The 16,453-nt window shown below is 47.7% G+C and overlaps 1 protein-coding gene across 1 annotated transcript; it reads left to right on the top strand.

Moving 5' to 3' along the window:
- Positions 1-456: 456 nt before the first annotated feature.
- TSPAN16 (tetraspanin 16) lies at positions 457-8,117 on the top strand (the record flags this gene model as incomplete). The annotated part of the gene is given in 7 exon segments (XM_082650395.1): positions 457-519; positions 2,505-2,541; positions 2,544-2,561; positions 2,564-2,607; positions 5,027-5,173; positions 7,120-7,203; positions 8,070-8,117. Coding segments are annotated over 7 exon segments (441 nt in total).
- Positions 8,118-16,453: the final 8,336 nt, after the last annotated feature.

The following is a 16,453-nucleotide window of genomic DNA, read 5'->3' as shown; positions in this document are numbered from 1 at the left end:
CTACTCTTCGTTGCGGTGCACGGGCTTCTCACTGCAGTGGCTTCTCTTGTTGCAGAGCATGGGCTCTAAGCACGTGGGCTTCAGTCCTTGGGGCACGCAGTCTCAGTAGTTGTGGTGCACGGGCTTAGTTACTCCGTGGCACGTGGGATCCTCCCGGACCAGGGCTCGAACCCGTGTCCCCTGAATTAGCAGGCGGATTCTTAACCACTGCGCCACCAGGGAAGTCCCTCCAGCTATTACTGATAACTCCTAAGAATATCCCACTGCCAGCATCCTGGACAACATTCAGGAATGCGACACCTGGAAGAAATAAAATAACACCCCCCACCCCCCTCCCCCCGGCGTGTGTTCTTTCAAAATGGAGAGGCCACGGTGGCCTGGGGATGGGGTGGAAGGACTCCCAGCAGGCTCCCATCCCCCGACTCCCCACCCTGTGTCTTCCCGTGTTTCTCGGTCATGGTCATCATTCTCATCGTGGAAATCACTGTCGCCACAGTGATCCTTGCCTTCTTCCCGATTGTGAGTACAGCTCGGCTTCTCTCACTCTGCATTAGAAATAAACAGAATCAATAGAAGCCCTGCCCCTCCCCCCGGGAGGCTCCCACACTCGCCAGGATCCGGTGATGGTGGGGAGACTAGCCTCCAGAGATAGGGCGAAAAGCCGGAAACCTCAGCCCTGCCTTCAAAGGCTCCCCTCAAGAAACTGCGGAGTGAATTGGCCCACCTCTCATTTGGAGGAGTAATGGGAAGTAATTGCTGGGGGAGGAATGGGAAGTAATTGCTGGAGGAGTAATGGGAAAAGCTGTGAAGTTTCTTGGGGTTTTGAAATGAGTTCAAAATAGAGGGCTATTCAGCAATATCCATCATAATGAAAAAGCACGGACACTTTGACCCAACCATCTGGTTCCTAGGAATTATCCAAGGATATGCTTGGGGCGGGGGGAGTTTATAATGTATAATAATCCACACAAGGGAGTCTGATGCTGCTGGAAAGAAGGAAGGAGGAGACTCTATATGCAGGAGATGGTACATTCTCCAGGACATAGTGCTGTCCCCGTTTGCGTCCCCCCAGAGGCTCACCCTGAGAAAAGGATTTGAAGGCTCATGGTTTATTTGAGAGGTGATCCCAAGAAGCACCTGTTGGGGACAGGGGCAGTGAGGCAGGGAAGGGAATGTAGCCCCTAAAAGCTGACACTGTGGGGCTTCCCTGGGGGCGCAGTGGTTGAGAGTCCGCCTGCCGTTGCAGGGGACACGGGTTCGTGCCCCGGTCCGGGAAGATCCCACGTGCCGCGGGGCGGCTGGGTCCGTGAGCCATGGCCGCTGAGCCTGCGCGTCCGGAGCCTGTGCTCCGCAACGGGAGAGGCCACAACAGTGAGGCCCGGGTACCGCAAAAAAAAAAACAAAAAACAAAAAACCTGACACTGTGTGCAACTGGGCTGTCCTGGTGGGGGATGTCGGGGACGCAGCAAGGAGCACGCCATCTATTTTCTCCACCCAAGCGACTAGGGAGCCGCAGTATTAATCCAACACCTCCCATCAGTCATTGCTTAAGGGCTGCTCCCAGGGCGCATGCGTGCGGAGAGGCCACTGCAAGAACCTCGGTTGCTGGGGGCTTCCCTGGGGGTCCAGAGGTTAAGACTCGGAGCTTCGACTGCAGGGGGCGCGGGTACCATTAGTGCTCAGGGAACGAAGATCTTGAATGCCGCAAGGCGCGGCCAAAAAGTTAAAAAAAAAAAAAAAATAGAACCTCGGTTGTTGGCAGCGGGAAGCCGGGCTCCGCGGCACAGAAATAAGAGAAGCCACCGGGATTTGAGCAGGGCACCGAGAGCCACTGCTACTCGTGTTGCGAACAGCCGGATGCAGAACAATGAGAATAGAATAAAGCAAGGGGGACAATAATGAGGATATACTTTGCTTTGACACACATAGCATACGTCTTTGGAGACACTGGAAACCATGACAGTCGAGGTGGTGAAGTGGGAGAAACTTGTCGGCTGGGAGAAAAAAGTGGGAGGGAGACTTTTCATGGTTTACCCTTCTGTGATTTGTGAATTTTAAGCCGTGTGACGATTTCACCTCTTTGGGGAAAAAATGGTTTTAATTTAGACCTCTATTTAAAAAATAGAAAATTAAAGTTGCCCCTTTTGTGCAGAGAGAAATTCAGCTGCTGAAGATGATAGTCAAGTCCCTCATCGAGTTGCAGCCATAACGGGGGCGTAGCAGGCGTGTGGGCGATTCAAAAGAGCAGATGATTCAAAGCCGTTTGTGAGTTTGGATACAACCAGATGTGCTGGGCTCCAGACCCACGCTCTACCCTGTGTCCCTCTCTCGGGGGCGATGGTAGCCTGAGTTCGTCCTCCTCCAGCGCAGACCCATGGCTGGGGGAGGGGCCATGAAGGAAGAGGAAGGGAAGCCCCCACCTCCCTCCTGAGTCCCCAAGAAACCTCACCAAATGGGGCACCTTGCTGTTTTCTGTGCTCACCGCTCCCTGTTTCATCTCTGAGGTTAGAGAAGTGGCCTTGGAGCACAACTTTGTGACCCTGAGAATTACAGAGGTTACAACAGCCGGATGACTATTCCCTGGAATGGAATTTGGTCATGGAGAAGATGAGATTCACATCCTTTTGTTTGGTTGTTTAATTTATTTTTATTGTAGTAAAAGATATATAACGTAAGTGTATCATCTTACCATTTTTAAGTGTCCAGTTCAGTGGCATTAAGCACTTTCCTATGGTTGTGCAACCATCACCACCCTGCATCCCCAGAACTGAAACTCTGTCCCCATTAAACACTAAGGCTCCTTCCCCCAACCCCCCGTACCCATCATCCTACATTCTACCATTCTCTAGGAATTTGACTCCTCTAGGGACCTCATATAGGTGGAATCATACAGTATTTGTCTTTTTGTGTCTGGCTTATTTCACTTAGCATCCTCAAGGTTCATTCATGTTGTAGCACGAACTTCCTTCCTTTTTAGGGCCAAATAATATTCCATTGTATGGATGGACCACATTTTATTTATCCCTTCCTCTGTCAATGGATACTTGGGTTGCTTCCACCTTTTGGTTATTGTGAACCATGCTGCTGTGAACGTGGGTGTACAGATATCTCTTCGAGTCCCTGTTTTCAGTTCTTTTCGGTATATACTCAGAAATGGAACTGCTGGATCATCTGATAATTCTATGTTTAATTTTGGGGGCAATTTTCATACTGTTTTCCACAGCAGCTGCACCGTTTTACATTCCCATCAGCAATGAAGGCACAAGGGTTCCAGTTTCTCCACATCCTTATCACCACTTGTTATTTTCTGTTTTTGTTTTTTGATAGTAGCCATTCTCATGGGTGTGAGGTGGTGAGACTTATATCTTGAGTCTTGGTGTTTAAGGAGCAAGACTGGCCTCCATGTGGCATCTAAGCTCTTGAGGCAGATGGTTGAGAAGGATCTTTGAGGCGAGGGAGGGTGTGGAATGGAAAAGCCATTGCCTGTTTCTAGGAGTGTTTTCCACCTGAGTCTTGGGCCCAAGAACTGCTATGGGGTCAAGTTCAGGCTTGGGAGGGGGCACACTATGGGTAGGGGATTTGCCTGCATCCCCGTTTTGGTTTCTGAAGCTTGAGGTGGTAGAAAGTACTTCTCATTCATTCATATAGTCCTTCCACTAATCTTTTTTTAAAAAATTTAAGTATAGTTTCTTAAAATATTTTTAAAATATTTATTTGGTTGTACTGGGTCTTAGTTGCAGCAGGCAGGCTCCTTCGTTGTGGCTTACCGGCTCCTTAGTTGAGGCACACGGGCTCCTTAGTTGTGGCATGCGAACTCTTAGTTGCGGCATGCATGTGGGATCTAGTTCCCTGACCAGGGATCGAAACCAGACCCCCTGCATTGGGAGTGTGGGGTCCTAACCACTGCGCCACCAGGGAAGTCCCTATGCCACAGCTTCTTTATCCGTTCCTCTGTTGATGGACCTTTAGGTTGCTGTCCTTCCACGAGTCTTTATTGAACACCTACTATGTGCTGGGCACTGTTCAGGGGTCTGGGGACAAAGCAGGGCACAAAACAAAATCCTTGCCCTGTGTTGCTGACACTCGAGTAGGGAGATGGAGAAAAAAACTCTAAGTAAACATTGGTGGCAGGGATGGTAAGTGCCATGAAAAAGAAAGCAAGGCAGGGAAAGGGCAGAGAGAGTCAGGATTTTGTTTACTTGTAGGTGCTATTAGTCACCTATTTTCAGCACACAGTGGGATGGCCTGTCCTAGCCTTTTTGTAGTTAGTTGGGGATCATGTGATGAGTTCTGGCCAATGAGCTGGGAGGAGAAGTGATGTGAGTCACTTCCTGGCCAAATTATTTAATTACCAGTGTAGGGCCCTCTGGACCTTTCTTTCTTATTTCCACAATAGTGGAATCATCTGGATGGTGGCTGCTTCACAAGCCTGAGTCCCTGAGAGACTTTGATAAATGGAGTTCCCCTGCCAGGTTGGTATGAGCATGTAGTGTGAGACAAACTGCTGAAATTGAAGGGCTGTTTGTTACGCAGCATCACTTAGCCTGGCCTGACTGATACAGGGCTGGTGGCAGGCCTTCCTGAGGAAGAACACTTGAACAGAGACCTGAATGAAGTGAGAGAGGGAGCCGTGCAGACATCTGATAGAACAGCATTCCAAAAAGAGGGAACAGCCATTTAAGGCAGCAAGGCTGATGCTTACTAAGTGTGTTTAAGAAACAGAGAGGAGATCGGTGTGGAGCTGAGTGAGTTCAAGAGAGAGCAGGGAGATGAGGACCTGAAGGTGACAGGGCAGATCATGCAGGGCCTTGTGGGCCACGGTGAGGAGTTCAGCTTTTACTCCCAAGTAAGATGACAGCCATGGAGGATGCTAAGCCATGATGGGGTGGGGAAAGGGAGGCATTTAGCGCAGGCATTGGGATATTGTGACTACTCTAAACAGTAGCCATGGTGACCATGATTTCTAGTGTTTTATTATTTTGAAATTTGAAAGGGAGTCTTCAAGCGTTTATTCTCTTCTCTGCAGCTAAAGGGCTGTGGCATGAAGGACTACACAGATTTTCCATCCTTCGAAAGGATGACTGGCCACACCTACCCCAGGGGCTGCTATAAATCTTTCGGGACCGTGGCCTGCGACGGGCACAACGTGTCTGCAGGTGTCATCCACCAGGAAGTAACTTGACATTTTGTTAGGTGTCTAGGTAGACCCCCAGGGCTGGGGACTTTTATGAAAATTGCATTTTTGCAGGGATCCCAGCGATTCTGACCACAATTTCAGCTCATTTTGACCACACAGCCTAGAGTTACCATCCCCATTTCACAGATGGGGAAACTGAGGCTGGGGAGGAGAGTGGTTCAAGGTCACATGGCTTTGGTAGAACTGGGATTTGATCCATGTTCGCCTGTGTCCATTGCCTGGGTCACACTGCCTGCCTCACAGAGAAATCAAATTGCAGCAATAATGGTGGAAAATGATTGTTCTGTAGATAGTGATGGCTGCCACATGACTGGGTACTCATTCAGTGAATTCAGTCTCCATCGCACCCCTTGAGCTGGGGACTGCCCTTCTCCCATTTTACAGATGAGGAGACTGAGGCACAGAGACGTTCCCATAGCCAGGGAGGGGTGGAGCTGGGCTTCAAACCCCAGCCCTAGCTTCCCCACCCCTAACTTCTGCTGCAGGGGAATAAACACATGGGTCTTCCTTGAGAAATAAGAGTCATTCCTTAATTCATCCCTTCACGCTGAATGTCTCTTGCTGGGTAAATTGGCCAGAGTGAGTCCCAGGCTAGGGCCTCAGAGAGGGACGTGGCACCACACAGTGACCCACTGTGCCCTGTACAACCTGCCTGTCAACCTCCCACTCACCCCCTCACTCATTCCACTCTAGCCACACTGACCTCCACACTGCTGCACAAATACAACAGGCACATGCTTGCCTCAGGGCCTTTGCATAGGCTGTATTTTTTTTTTTTTTTTTGGCCTTGCAGCTTGGCTTGCAGGATCTTAGTTCCCTGACCCAAGACTGAACCCGAGCCCCTCGGCAATGAAATCACCAAGTCCTAGCTACTGGACTGCCAGGGAATTCCCATGTTCTTTCAGCCTGGAATGCTCTTCCCCTAAATGTTTTCCTACCTCATCTCTTTCAAGTCTGTGCACAGTTGTCACTTCCCCAGTGAGGCTGTTCCTGAACCCCTATCTATAAAACGATGCCCCCCATTCACCATCACACTCCATCTCCTTACCCTGCGTTAGTGTGCCCAGCGCTTAATCACCACCTGACAAAGTCATTGCTGTACCTGCTTATTTTATTACTTGTTTTTCCCACTCAACTGTTAGCCCCACCAAGGCAGGAATGTTTTCTCTTTTGTACATTGCTGGGTTCCCAGTGCCCGTTTCAGTGCCCAGCACACAGTGGACACTTAAAAAAACCCTATTAAATGAAAGGGGGCACTGAGCCCTTTGAATTCAAGACAACTCCAGCTTCCAGAAGAAAGGGGAGTATCTCAGTGGCTGCAGGAAGGGAAGTGAAGGTCCCATCACCTGCAGGTGGCTGTTCTGCTCATTCACTGTGCCTGTTCTCTTAACCTCTCTGAGTTTCAGTTCCTTCACCTATAAAACAGAGAAAAGACTAGTACCCACTTTATGGGATTATAGTGAGAAAATACATGAAAATGGCGAGAAGGTGCTGGATACTTGTTAGCCCTTTTGTTCATATGTGAAGAGGACTTAGATGTAACTAACGGTTACTGAATGCTGGTTATGTATCAGGCCACTGCTGTGTACTTCATGTAGATTCTTTCTTTTAATCCTCACAAAAATCTTGTGAGGCAGATCCTATTGGTCCCATTTACAGCTGGGGAAACTGAGGCACAGAGAGGTGTAGTGACTTCTCCAAGGTCACACAGCTAGCAATAACTTGGGACATCTGATCATATTCTTTTTTTTAAAATATATTTTTAAAATTTATTTATTTATTTAAGTTTTGGCTGCGTTGGGTCTTAGTTGCAGCACGCGGGCTTAGTTGCCCCTTGGCATGTGGGATCTTAGTGTTGATGGGGACTTGGAATCCAGGAGTCCCTAACCAGGTTCCGCCTGCTTTGATGTTTGTATCTGCAGGGCTGTTTCCCTAAGCTCCTGAAAATAACCAAGACTCAGAGCATCAACCTGAGTGGAGGCTCTCTGGGGGCGGCAGTGATACAGGTAAGGTCCAGCTCCTCTGGGACACACCAGGCTCTTTTGTTGAGCACCTACTCTGTGCCAAGCACTGTTAGGGACACCGGGGACAGAGCAGCGAGAAAAGACAAAATCCCTTTTGGGACTTCCCTGGCCGTCCAGTGGTTAAGACTCCGTGCTCCCAATGCAGGGGCCACGGATTTGATCCTTGGTCGGGGAATTAAGATCCCGTATGCTGCAGGGCATGGCCCCCCAAAATAATATATATATATATATATATAATAATAATAAAGACAAAATCCCTACCATGGTGGAGCTAACATTCAGTGGGGGGGATGGATGATCATTTCAGTTTAAGATACCAGCTGGGAAGGAAGTAAAAGAGGGTGACAGGATAGGTAAGGGAATCAGGGATGGCCTCCCTGGTGACATTTGACCAGTGACTGGAGGAGGTGAGGAAAAGCCATGTGTGTATATGGGAGTTGACAGAGGGAAGAGCTGGTGCAAAAGCACTGAGGCAGCAATAAGCATGGCTTTCTCAAGGACCAGCAGAGAGGCCCCTGTGGCTGGGCAGGGTGAGTGAGGAGGATGGGAGGGGGAGATGAGGGCAAGGCCTTGTGGGCTACAGAGGGGCGTGGCTTTTATTCTGAGTATGATAGAAAGCCATTAGAAGGGTGTTAACATTCACTTTTTCACTCTACAAACCTTACTGAGCACCTACTGAGTCCAGGCACTGCTGTAGGCACTGGGGATACAACAATAAACTAAACAGACAAAAATCCCTGCTCTCATGGGGATGACATTCTAATCAGCAGGGAGAAACAAAAAATATGTTTTTTTTTTTTTTTTTTGGCTGTGCCGGGCGGCTTACGGGATCTCAGTTCCCCAACCAGGGATTGAACCTGGGTCACAGCGTGAAAGTGCTGAATCATAACCACTAGACCACCAGGGAACTCCCAAAATATGGTTTTGTTAAATTAGAAAATTTATTGCATGATAGTGATAAGAGTTAAGGAGAAATATAAAACTGGGAAGAAGATAGAGGAGGTAATTTTAAGCAGGGTGATTTCATTACTGTTTACCTATAAAGGGGGCAAGGCATGAAGGTGCTGGGGGCCTCAGACCTAATTCAGGTGAAGTAAAACTTACTCCAGGGATATGCCCTGTCCACCCAGCTAATGAGTCTGGCTTACACTTATGTGGTAGGAGGCCTGTGTGGGAAAATGCTGGGGCTCTGAACTCCAGCCCTGGTCATGTCACTCACTAGCTCTCTGACAGAGCATCAGGAACATGGCCTCCCTCATTTGTAAAATGGACTGCCCAATTGTTGTGAGTCATTCATGAGGGGCAGTATGTCAGAGGCTTTGCACAATGCCCTACCCACAGAAAGCATGAAGTGATTGTGGGAAGTTATTGTCATTAAGTCTAGGGAGGTCCTGCCCAAAGCAAGGATCACAGGAAGGCAGTGGCTGAAAGGTGATAAGGTCTCATGCACCAGTAGAGATGCTCAAAGACTACTCATTATAGCAACACTATTCTCATTCCTGAGCCTTGTCTGAGGGGGAATCTTTGCTCAGAGCCCAGCCCAGATAGGCCCCAGGGAGAAAAGAATGAACATAAACTTGGGAAGTAAACGGAAGTTCTTTTCAATTCAACTGGTCTTGATTTTTTACACCATCCAGATTGTAAAAACAGAATGAAATATGATTTGTAATACACAGAACGGATAAAGCAATAAATAATGGCAGAATATTGCTCAACTTTAATAAGTCAGGTTTCCTTTTTTTTTTTTTTTAAAGAAGATGTTGGGGGTAGGAGTTTATTAATTAATTAATTTATTTTTGGCTGTGTTGGGTCTTCGTTTATGTGTGAGGACCTTCTCTAGTTGTGGTGAGCGGGGGCCACTCTTCATCGCGGTGTGTGGGCCTCTCACTGTCACGGCCTCTCTTGTTGTGGAGCACAGGCTCCAGACGCGCAGGCTCAGTAGTTGTGGCTCACGGGCCTAGTTGCTCTGTGGCATGTGGGATCCTCCCAGACCGGGGCTCGAACCTGTGTCCCCTGCATTAGCAGGCAGATTCTCAACCACTGCGCCACCAGGGAAGCCCCCAGGTTTCCCTTTTGAAAAAGAGAAAATTCTCATCCCAAACACTAGCCTAAGCAAGCAGGGGCTTCAGTGGCTGCACACAACAAAGACTTTGTGGAATTAGTTCCAGAGCGTCACTGAACAAGCAAACAGCAGCAGCAACAAGCACAACCAGCAACACAGAAAACCCTGGGGAGTAGGGGGAAGGGAGATCAAAGTTACCACATTATATTTTGTAAATGTCCAGTTTGCAACAAAAAAGTTACAAAGAAACATAATGCAAAGAAACAAAAAAAGTGTGGCCAGTGTACAGGAAAAAACCCATCAGTCAATAGAAACTGTCCTTGAGAAAACCCAGATGTTGGCTTTACTAGACAAATACTTTAAATTAGGTATTATATATATGTTCAAAGAATTAAAGGAGACTCTCTAAAGAACTAAAGAAAAGTATGAGAATGATGTTTCATCAAATAGAAAAGATTAACAGAGACAGAAATGAGTTTTTAAAAGGAAGCAAATAGAGGGTTTCCCTGGTGGCGCAGTGGTTAAGAATCCGCCTGCCAATCCAGGGGACACGGGTTCGAGCCCTGGTCTGGGAAGATCCCACATGCCGCGGAGCAACTAAGTCCGTGCGCCACAACTACTGAAGCCCGTGCGCCGAGAGCCCGTGCTGTGCAACAAGAGAAGCCACAGCAACGAGAAGCCCGTGCACCACAACAAAGAGTGGCCGCTGCTCACGGTAACTGGAGAAATCCCACGCGCAGCAACGAAGACCCAATGCAGCCAAAAATAAAATAAATAAATTTATATTTAAAAAAAAGGAAGCAAATAGAAATTCTGGAGTTGAAGTGTACCAAAATTGAAATGGAAAATTCGGTAGAATGGCCCAGCAACTGATTTTAGCTGGCAGGAGAAAGGATCAGTGAACTTGAAGATGAGTCAATTGAGATTATTCAGTTGAGGAACAGAAAGAAAAAAGAATGAAGAAAAATGAACAGAGCCTCAGAGACATGTGTGACACAATCAAGCGTACATACATATGTGCAATGGGATTCCAGAACAGGAGGAGGGAAAGAAAAAGACAAAAAGGATACTTGAAGAAATAATGGCCCCAAACTCCCCAAATTTGATGCAAAACATGGATCTATGCATCCAAGAAGCTCAATGAACTCCAAGCAGTATAAACTCAAAGAGATCCATGTCTCAACATTGTATAATCAAACTGTAAAAAGAAAAAGATGAAGAGAGACTCTTGAAAGCATCAAGATGGAAGCAACTCATCATGTACAACAGTGGTCCCCAACGTTTTTGGCACCAGGGACTGGTTTCATGGAAGACAATTTTTCCACGGACTGGGGGCAGGGATGTTTCAGGTAGTAATGTGAGCGATGGGGGGGGATGGTTCAGGCGGTAATGCAAGTGATGGTTCAGGTGATAATGTGATGGTTCAGGCAATAATGCGAGCTATGGTTCAGGTGGTAATGCGAGCGATGGGGAGTGGCAGATAAAGCTTTGCTTGCTCTCCTGCTGCTCACCTCCTGCTGTGCAGCCTGGTTCCTAACAGGTCCGCAGCCTGGGGGTTGGGGACCCCAATGTACAAGGTATCTTCAATAAAATTAATAGCCTTTATCTCATCAGAAATCATGGATGCCAAAAGCAATGGGATGACATATTCAGAGGCTGAAAGAAAAGTGTCAACTAAGAATTCTGTATCCAGCAAAACTATCCATCACAAATGAAGGAGAAATTAAGATATTCCCAGATAAACAAAAACCAAGAGAATGAATTACAAACAGACCTGTAAGACCTACAAGAAACACTAAAAGGAGTTGTTCAGATTCAAATGAGAGGTCAGAAAACACCAATTTGAATCCACATGAAGGAATAAAGAGCACTGATAAAGATTACATAGATAAATATAAAAAAAGTATACATTTAAATTTTTTTTAAAAACTAGACTTCCCTGGTGACACAGTGGTTAAGTATCTGCCTGCCAATGCAGGAGACAGGGGTTCAAGCCCTGGTCCAGGAAGATCCCACATACTGCGGAGCCTCTGTGCCACAACTACTGAGCCTGCGCTCTAGAGCTCACGCTCTGCAACAAGAGAAGTCACCATGATGAGAAGCCCGTGCACTAAAACAAAGAGTAGCCCCCACTCACTGCAACTAGAGAAAGCCTGTGCGCAGCAACCAAGACCCAACACAGCCAAAAATAAATAAATAAAATAATAAATAAATGTATATAAAAAAGCTATCCTTCTCCTACCTCATTTACAAGACAATTGTATAAGGCAATAGCCATAAAACTGTGTTGACAGGGCTTCCCTAGTGGCGCAGTGGTTAGGAATCTTCCTGCTAATGCAGGGGACATGGGTTCGAGCCCCGGTCTGGGAAGATCCCACATGCCGCGGAGCAACTAAGCCCGTGCACCACAACTACTGAGCCTGTGCTCTGGAGCCCACGAGCCACAACTACTGAAGCCCACATGCCTAGAGCCCATGCTCTGCAACAAAGAGAAGCCACTGCAATGAGAAGCCCATGCACCGCAGCGAGGAGTAGCCCCCACTCGCTACAACGAGAGAAAGCCTGCATGCGCAGCAACGAAGACCCAACGCAGCCAAGATAGATAGATAGATAGATAGATAAATCAATTTATTTTAAACAAAAAAGAAATGTCTGTTGCTTGTAAACCACCCAGTCTATTCTGTTACAGATGCCCCAATGGACTAAGACACCCAAGACAATTAACAGTCATTCCTTGGCATCACTCAAAACCCAAGCCATTGTCAGCATGTCTTTTTACGCTCGGTTTCTTTGACTTGGGTCCAACAATGTCCACACAACACGTTTTTCATGTATCCTAAATTCCTTTTATCCTAATCCAGTAGTTACAGAATTAGAAAATGCATTAGAATACTCTGGACGTTCTGTTAAAGCACAGGTGTCTGAACCTTACCCCCAGAGCTTCTGACTCAGGAGGTCTGGCAGGGGGCCCAGGAATCTGCATTTCTAACAAGTTCCCAGGCCATGCTGCTGGAATGGGGAACACATTTTGAGACCACTGCTCTAGATTCCTCCTCTTCTTCTCCAACCCCACCTACCTTAGATCTGTTGCAGAAAAGGTGTGGAATGTTGGGTAATGCAGTACCGTCTGGATTCGGTGCTTGCTTTTCTGTGGTCCCTTTATCTTGTTCCTCTCATCCCCATATCTCCTTTTCATCTCTTGTTCTCAGCTTTGGCTGTACATTAGAATCCCGTGGGAGCTTTAACAAAATATCGGAGCCTGCACTGCATCTCCCATCTCCTGATTTAATCGGACTGGGTTGTGGCCTGGGCATGGAGACTCTTACATTTACCCAGGTGGTTGCAAGGGGTGGCCATGATCACGGCTGAGAATCAATAAACAAAGAGCTTCATCCAAAGATCATAGCAGGCTGAATCAGTTCTTTCACTGGAGATTGCAAAATGGTGGTTTATCTAATTCTTCCATCTTTCTTTTGGAGGGATTTTTAAAGAGGATAAAATGGGCACATGTCAAAATTGCTATGCTGCAATCATCTCCCAAGTCTGGCAGGAACACATCTAGTTTTCTTTGGAACCAGCCCGCCTCTCAGATTTCCCTCTGTAAACCAGGGGCAGGCATGTGATCCCAGCAGGCCAGTTGGCATGTTCCATCTGTCCGACCACAGTCATTGGTTCAGGCATGGGCATGGGACCCAAACGGGCCAATGGGACTTGGTTTTGGGACTTTGGATACGGTGACAGGGAGAGAACAGTTCTGCCACATCTCAGCTGGTTCAGAAGGGACTGCCTCATGGGGGCAAGGCTGCAAAGAGAAGGCATGGAGAATCCTGGGACAGTACACAAGTCCTAGCTGACTCTTGGACTCTGCAGTTCATGCACTCACTCAACAAATATCTGTCAATGCCTGCTCTATGTCAGAAATAAACTATTTTTAAAATAGAACAGAGGGACTTCCCTGGTGATGCAGTGGTTAAGAATCCGCCTGCCAATGCAGGGGACACGGGTTCGACCCCTGGTCCAGGAAGATCCCACATGCCGCAGAGCAACTAAGCCCGTGCGCCACAACTACTGAGCCTGTGCTCTAGAACCCTCGAGCCACAACTACTGAGCCCACGCGCTGCAACTACTGAAGCCTACGTGCTCTAGGGCCCGCGTGCTGCAACTACTGCGCCCACACACTGCAACTACTGAAGCCTGCGTGCCTAGAGCCCGTGCTCCACAACAAGAGAAGCCACCGCAATGAGAAGGCCACGCACCGCAACGAAGAGTAGCTCCCGCTCGCTGCAACTAGAGAAAGCCCGCGCGCAGCAACGAAGACGTGACGCAGCCAAAAAAAAAAAAAAGAACAGAAACAGTGTCATAGATACAGAGAACAAACAAGTTGTTGCCAGAGGGGAGGTGGGTGGTGGGAGGAGAGGAATAGGTGAGGGAGATTAAGAAGTACAAATTTAAAGTTGCAAAATAAATGAGTCAGGGGTATGAAATGTACAGTGGGAGGAATATAGTCAATAATTGTGTAACTTCTTTGTATTGTGACAGATGGTAACTAGGCTTATTGTGGTGATTATTTTGAAACGTATAGAAATATCAAACCTATCAAACCGCTATGTCGTGTAACAGGAACTAACATAGTGCTATAGGTCAATTACACTTCAAAAACAGGGAATTCCCTGGCAGTCTGGTGGTTAGGACTTGGCGTTTTCACCGCCAAGGGACCGGGTTCAATCCCAGGTTGGGGAACTAAGATCCCACAAGCTGCTGGCGCGGCAAAAACAAACAAACAAAATCATAGAAAAAGAGATCAGATTTGTGGTTACTAAAGGCAGGGTATGGGGGAGGGGGAATTGGATAAAGGCAGTCAAAAAGTACAAACTCCCAGATATAAGATAAAAAGCACCAGGGATGGACTTCCTTGGTGGTGCAGTGGTTAAGAATCCGCCTGCCAATGCTGGGGACACGGGTTCGAGCCCTGCTCCGGGAAGATCCCACATGCCAGGGAGCAACTAAGCCTGTGCGCCACAACTACTGAGCCTGTGCTCTAGAGCCCGCAAGCCACAACTACTGAGCCCGAGTGCCACAACTACTGAAGCCCACATGCCTAGAGCCCGTGCTTCACAACAAGAGAAGCCACCGCAATGAGAAGCCCATGCACCTCAACAACGAGTAGCCCCCGCTCGCCGCAACTAGAGAAAGCCCGCATGCAGCAACGAAGACCCAACGCAGCCAAAAATGAATAATAATAAAAAAGTACTAGGGATGCAATGGACAACACAATAAATATAATGAACACTGCTTTGTGTTATATATGAAAGTTGTTGAGAGTTAAGAGTTCACATCACGAAGAAAAAATTTTTTTCTTTAATTTTGTATCTATATGAGATGATGGACGTTCACTAAACTTAGTTGATCGTCATTTCATGATGTACATAAGTCAAATCATTATGTTATACACCTTAAATTTATACAGAGCTGTATGTCAATAACTGGAAGAAAAAGAAGAAATGAACTGTTTTTCCTGTTTCTGACACCAAACGTGTGGGGATTTTCCACACCAAACAATTCTCTGGGGGCACCAACAGACAGCCCTACAGTTCAATTCAATTCTGACACTACCCCGAGTTAGTGCAGACCCCACAGTTTAAGGGCTCAGTCCCGCAAGACCGGCTCCACCTCAGATGCCGGTCACCAGTATTAGGTCCCCAGGGCACCCATACTTCTGTCTGACGTGGCTACAAAATCAGGGGGTTCCCGCAATCCTCCCTCCCTTTCAGGTTTGATCATTCGAATAACTCACAGAACGCAGAAAATCCTTTACTTACTGTTACCAAGGATATAGCTCAGATGGGAGTGACAATGTTTTTAAAGCATATTTATGTATTTGGCTATGCCGGGTCTTAGTTGCAGCCCACGGGATCTTCGCTGCGGCGTGCAGGATCTTTAGTTGCGGCATGGGGGCTCTTCATTGCGGCACGCATGTGGGATCTAGTTCCCTGACCAGGGATTAAACCCGGCCCCCCTGCATCGGGAGCTTGGAGTCTTAACCACTGCACCACCAGGGAAGTGCCGACAATTTGTTATTAACTCAATCTCCAGCCCCTCTTTCCTCCCTGGAGCTCCATCCCAGGGGTTGGGGCTGATGGTCTCAACCCTCTAATCATGGTTTGGTCTTTCTGGCAATCAGCCCCATCCTGAAGCTACCTAGGGGTCTCCAGCCTAGCTTGTCTTCTCATTAGTATACAAAAGATGCTCTTATCACTCTGGATATTACAAGGGTTTTAGGAGCTCTTTGCCAAGAACCAGGGGCAAAGACCAAATATTTCTTTCTTTCTTTTTTTTTTTTGGTAGCAGACAGGAAAGAGCTGGGTGCGGTAGTAAAAAATTTAAAAATTCCTGCTTTTGAGGTGCAGATATTACAGTGAAGGAGACACTTGTTAAGTTAAATTAGTAAATTACATAGTATTTTAGATTCTAGGGGCTGTCGGGAGGAGGACACCAGGAAACGGGCAACAGAAATGCTGTGGCAGGGTTTGCAGTCCTAAGCCCGGTGTTGGGGAGGAAGGTGGGTCAACAAGAAGGTGAGATTTGTGCAAAGACCTGAAAGAGGGGGTGAATGAGGGGAGCCATGTGACTCCAGGCAGAGGGAACAGCCAGTGCAAAGGCCCTGAGGCAGGGACCTAGTGCGTTCAAATAGCAGCAAGGAGGGTCAGAGCAAGTTTGGGGGGCAAGTGGGAAGAGTGACAGGGCAGGTGACAGGGAAAAGTGAGGTGACAGGTCAGATCATGCAGGGCCTCGTGGACCCCGGGGAGGATTTAGGCATTTACTCTGAGTCAGGTGGGAGCCATGGAGGGCTCCCACCAGAGGGACGTGACCTGACTCAGGTACTCACTGGCGCCCTCTGGCTGCTATGGGGAGGACAGACCTTCTTAGTAGAATTAGTTGAGGCAACATCATCCTCTTTGCCCTTCATGCAGTGGAACTTTCCAGGGCCAAGGCGGTGACCACGAGGCCCAGCTAGAGGTAGCCCTAGACCTGAGCCTCCCTGTCCTGATTCGGATTCTGCAGCATCACACATGGCCCTCGCCCAACTATCTACTTGACTGTGATTTAACTGTCCTCTTCCTGGAGGACATTTCACTAATGGCAATAAAAGAACAACTGCATCTGGGCGTA

Source organism: Grampus griseus, assembly GCF_964374135.1.
Source record: "Grampus griseus genome assembly, chromosome: 3".
Taxonomy (NCBI): Eukaryota; Metazoa; Chordata; class Mammalia; order Artiodactyla; family Delphinidae; genus Grampus; species Grampus griseus.
The sequence above is the reverse complement of the archived record's forward strand: the minus strand, read 5'-3'. Positions and strand labels throughout refer to the sequence as shown.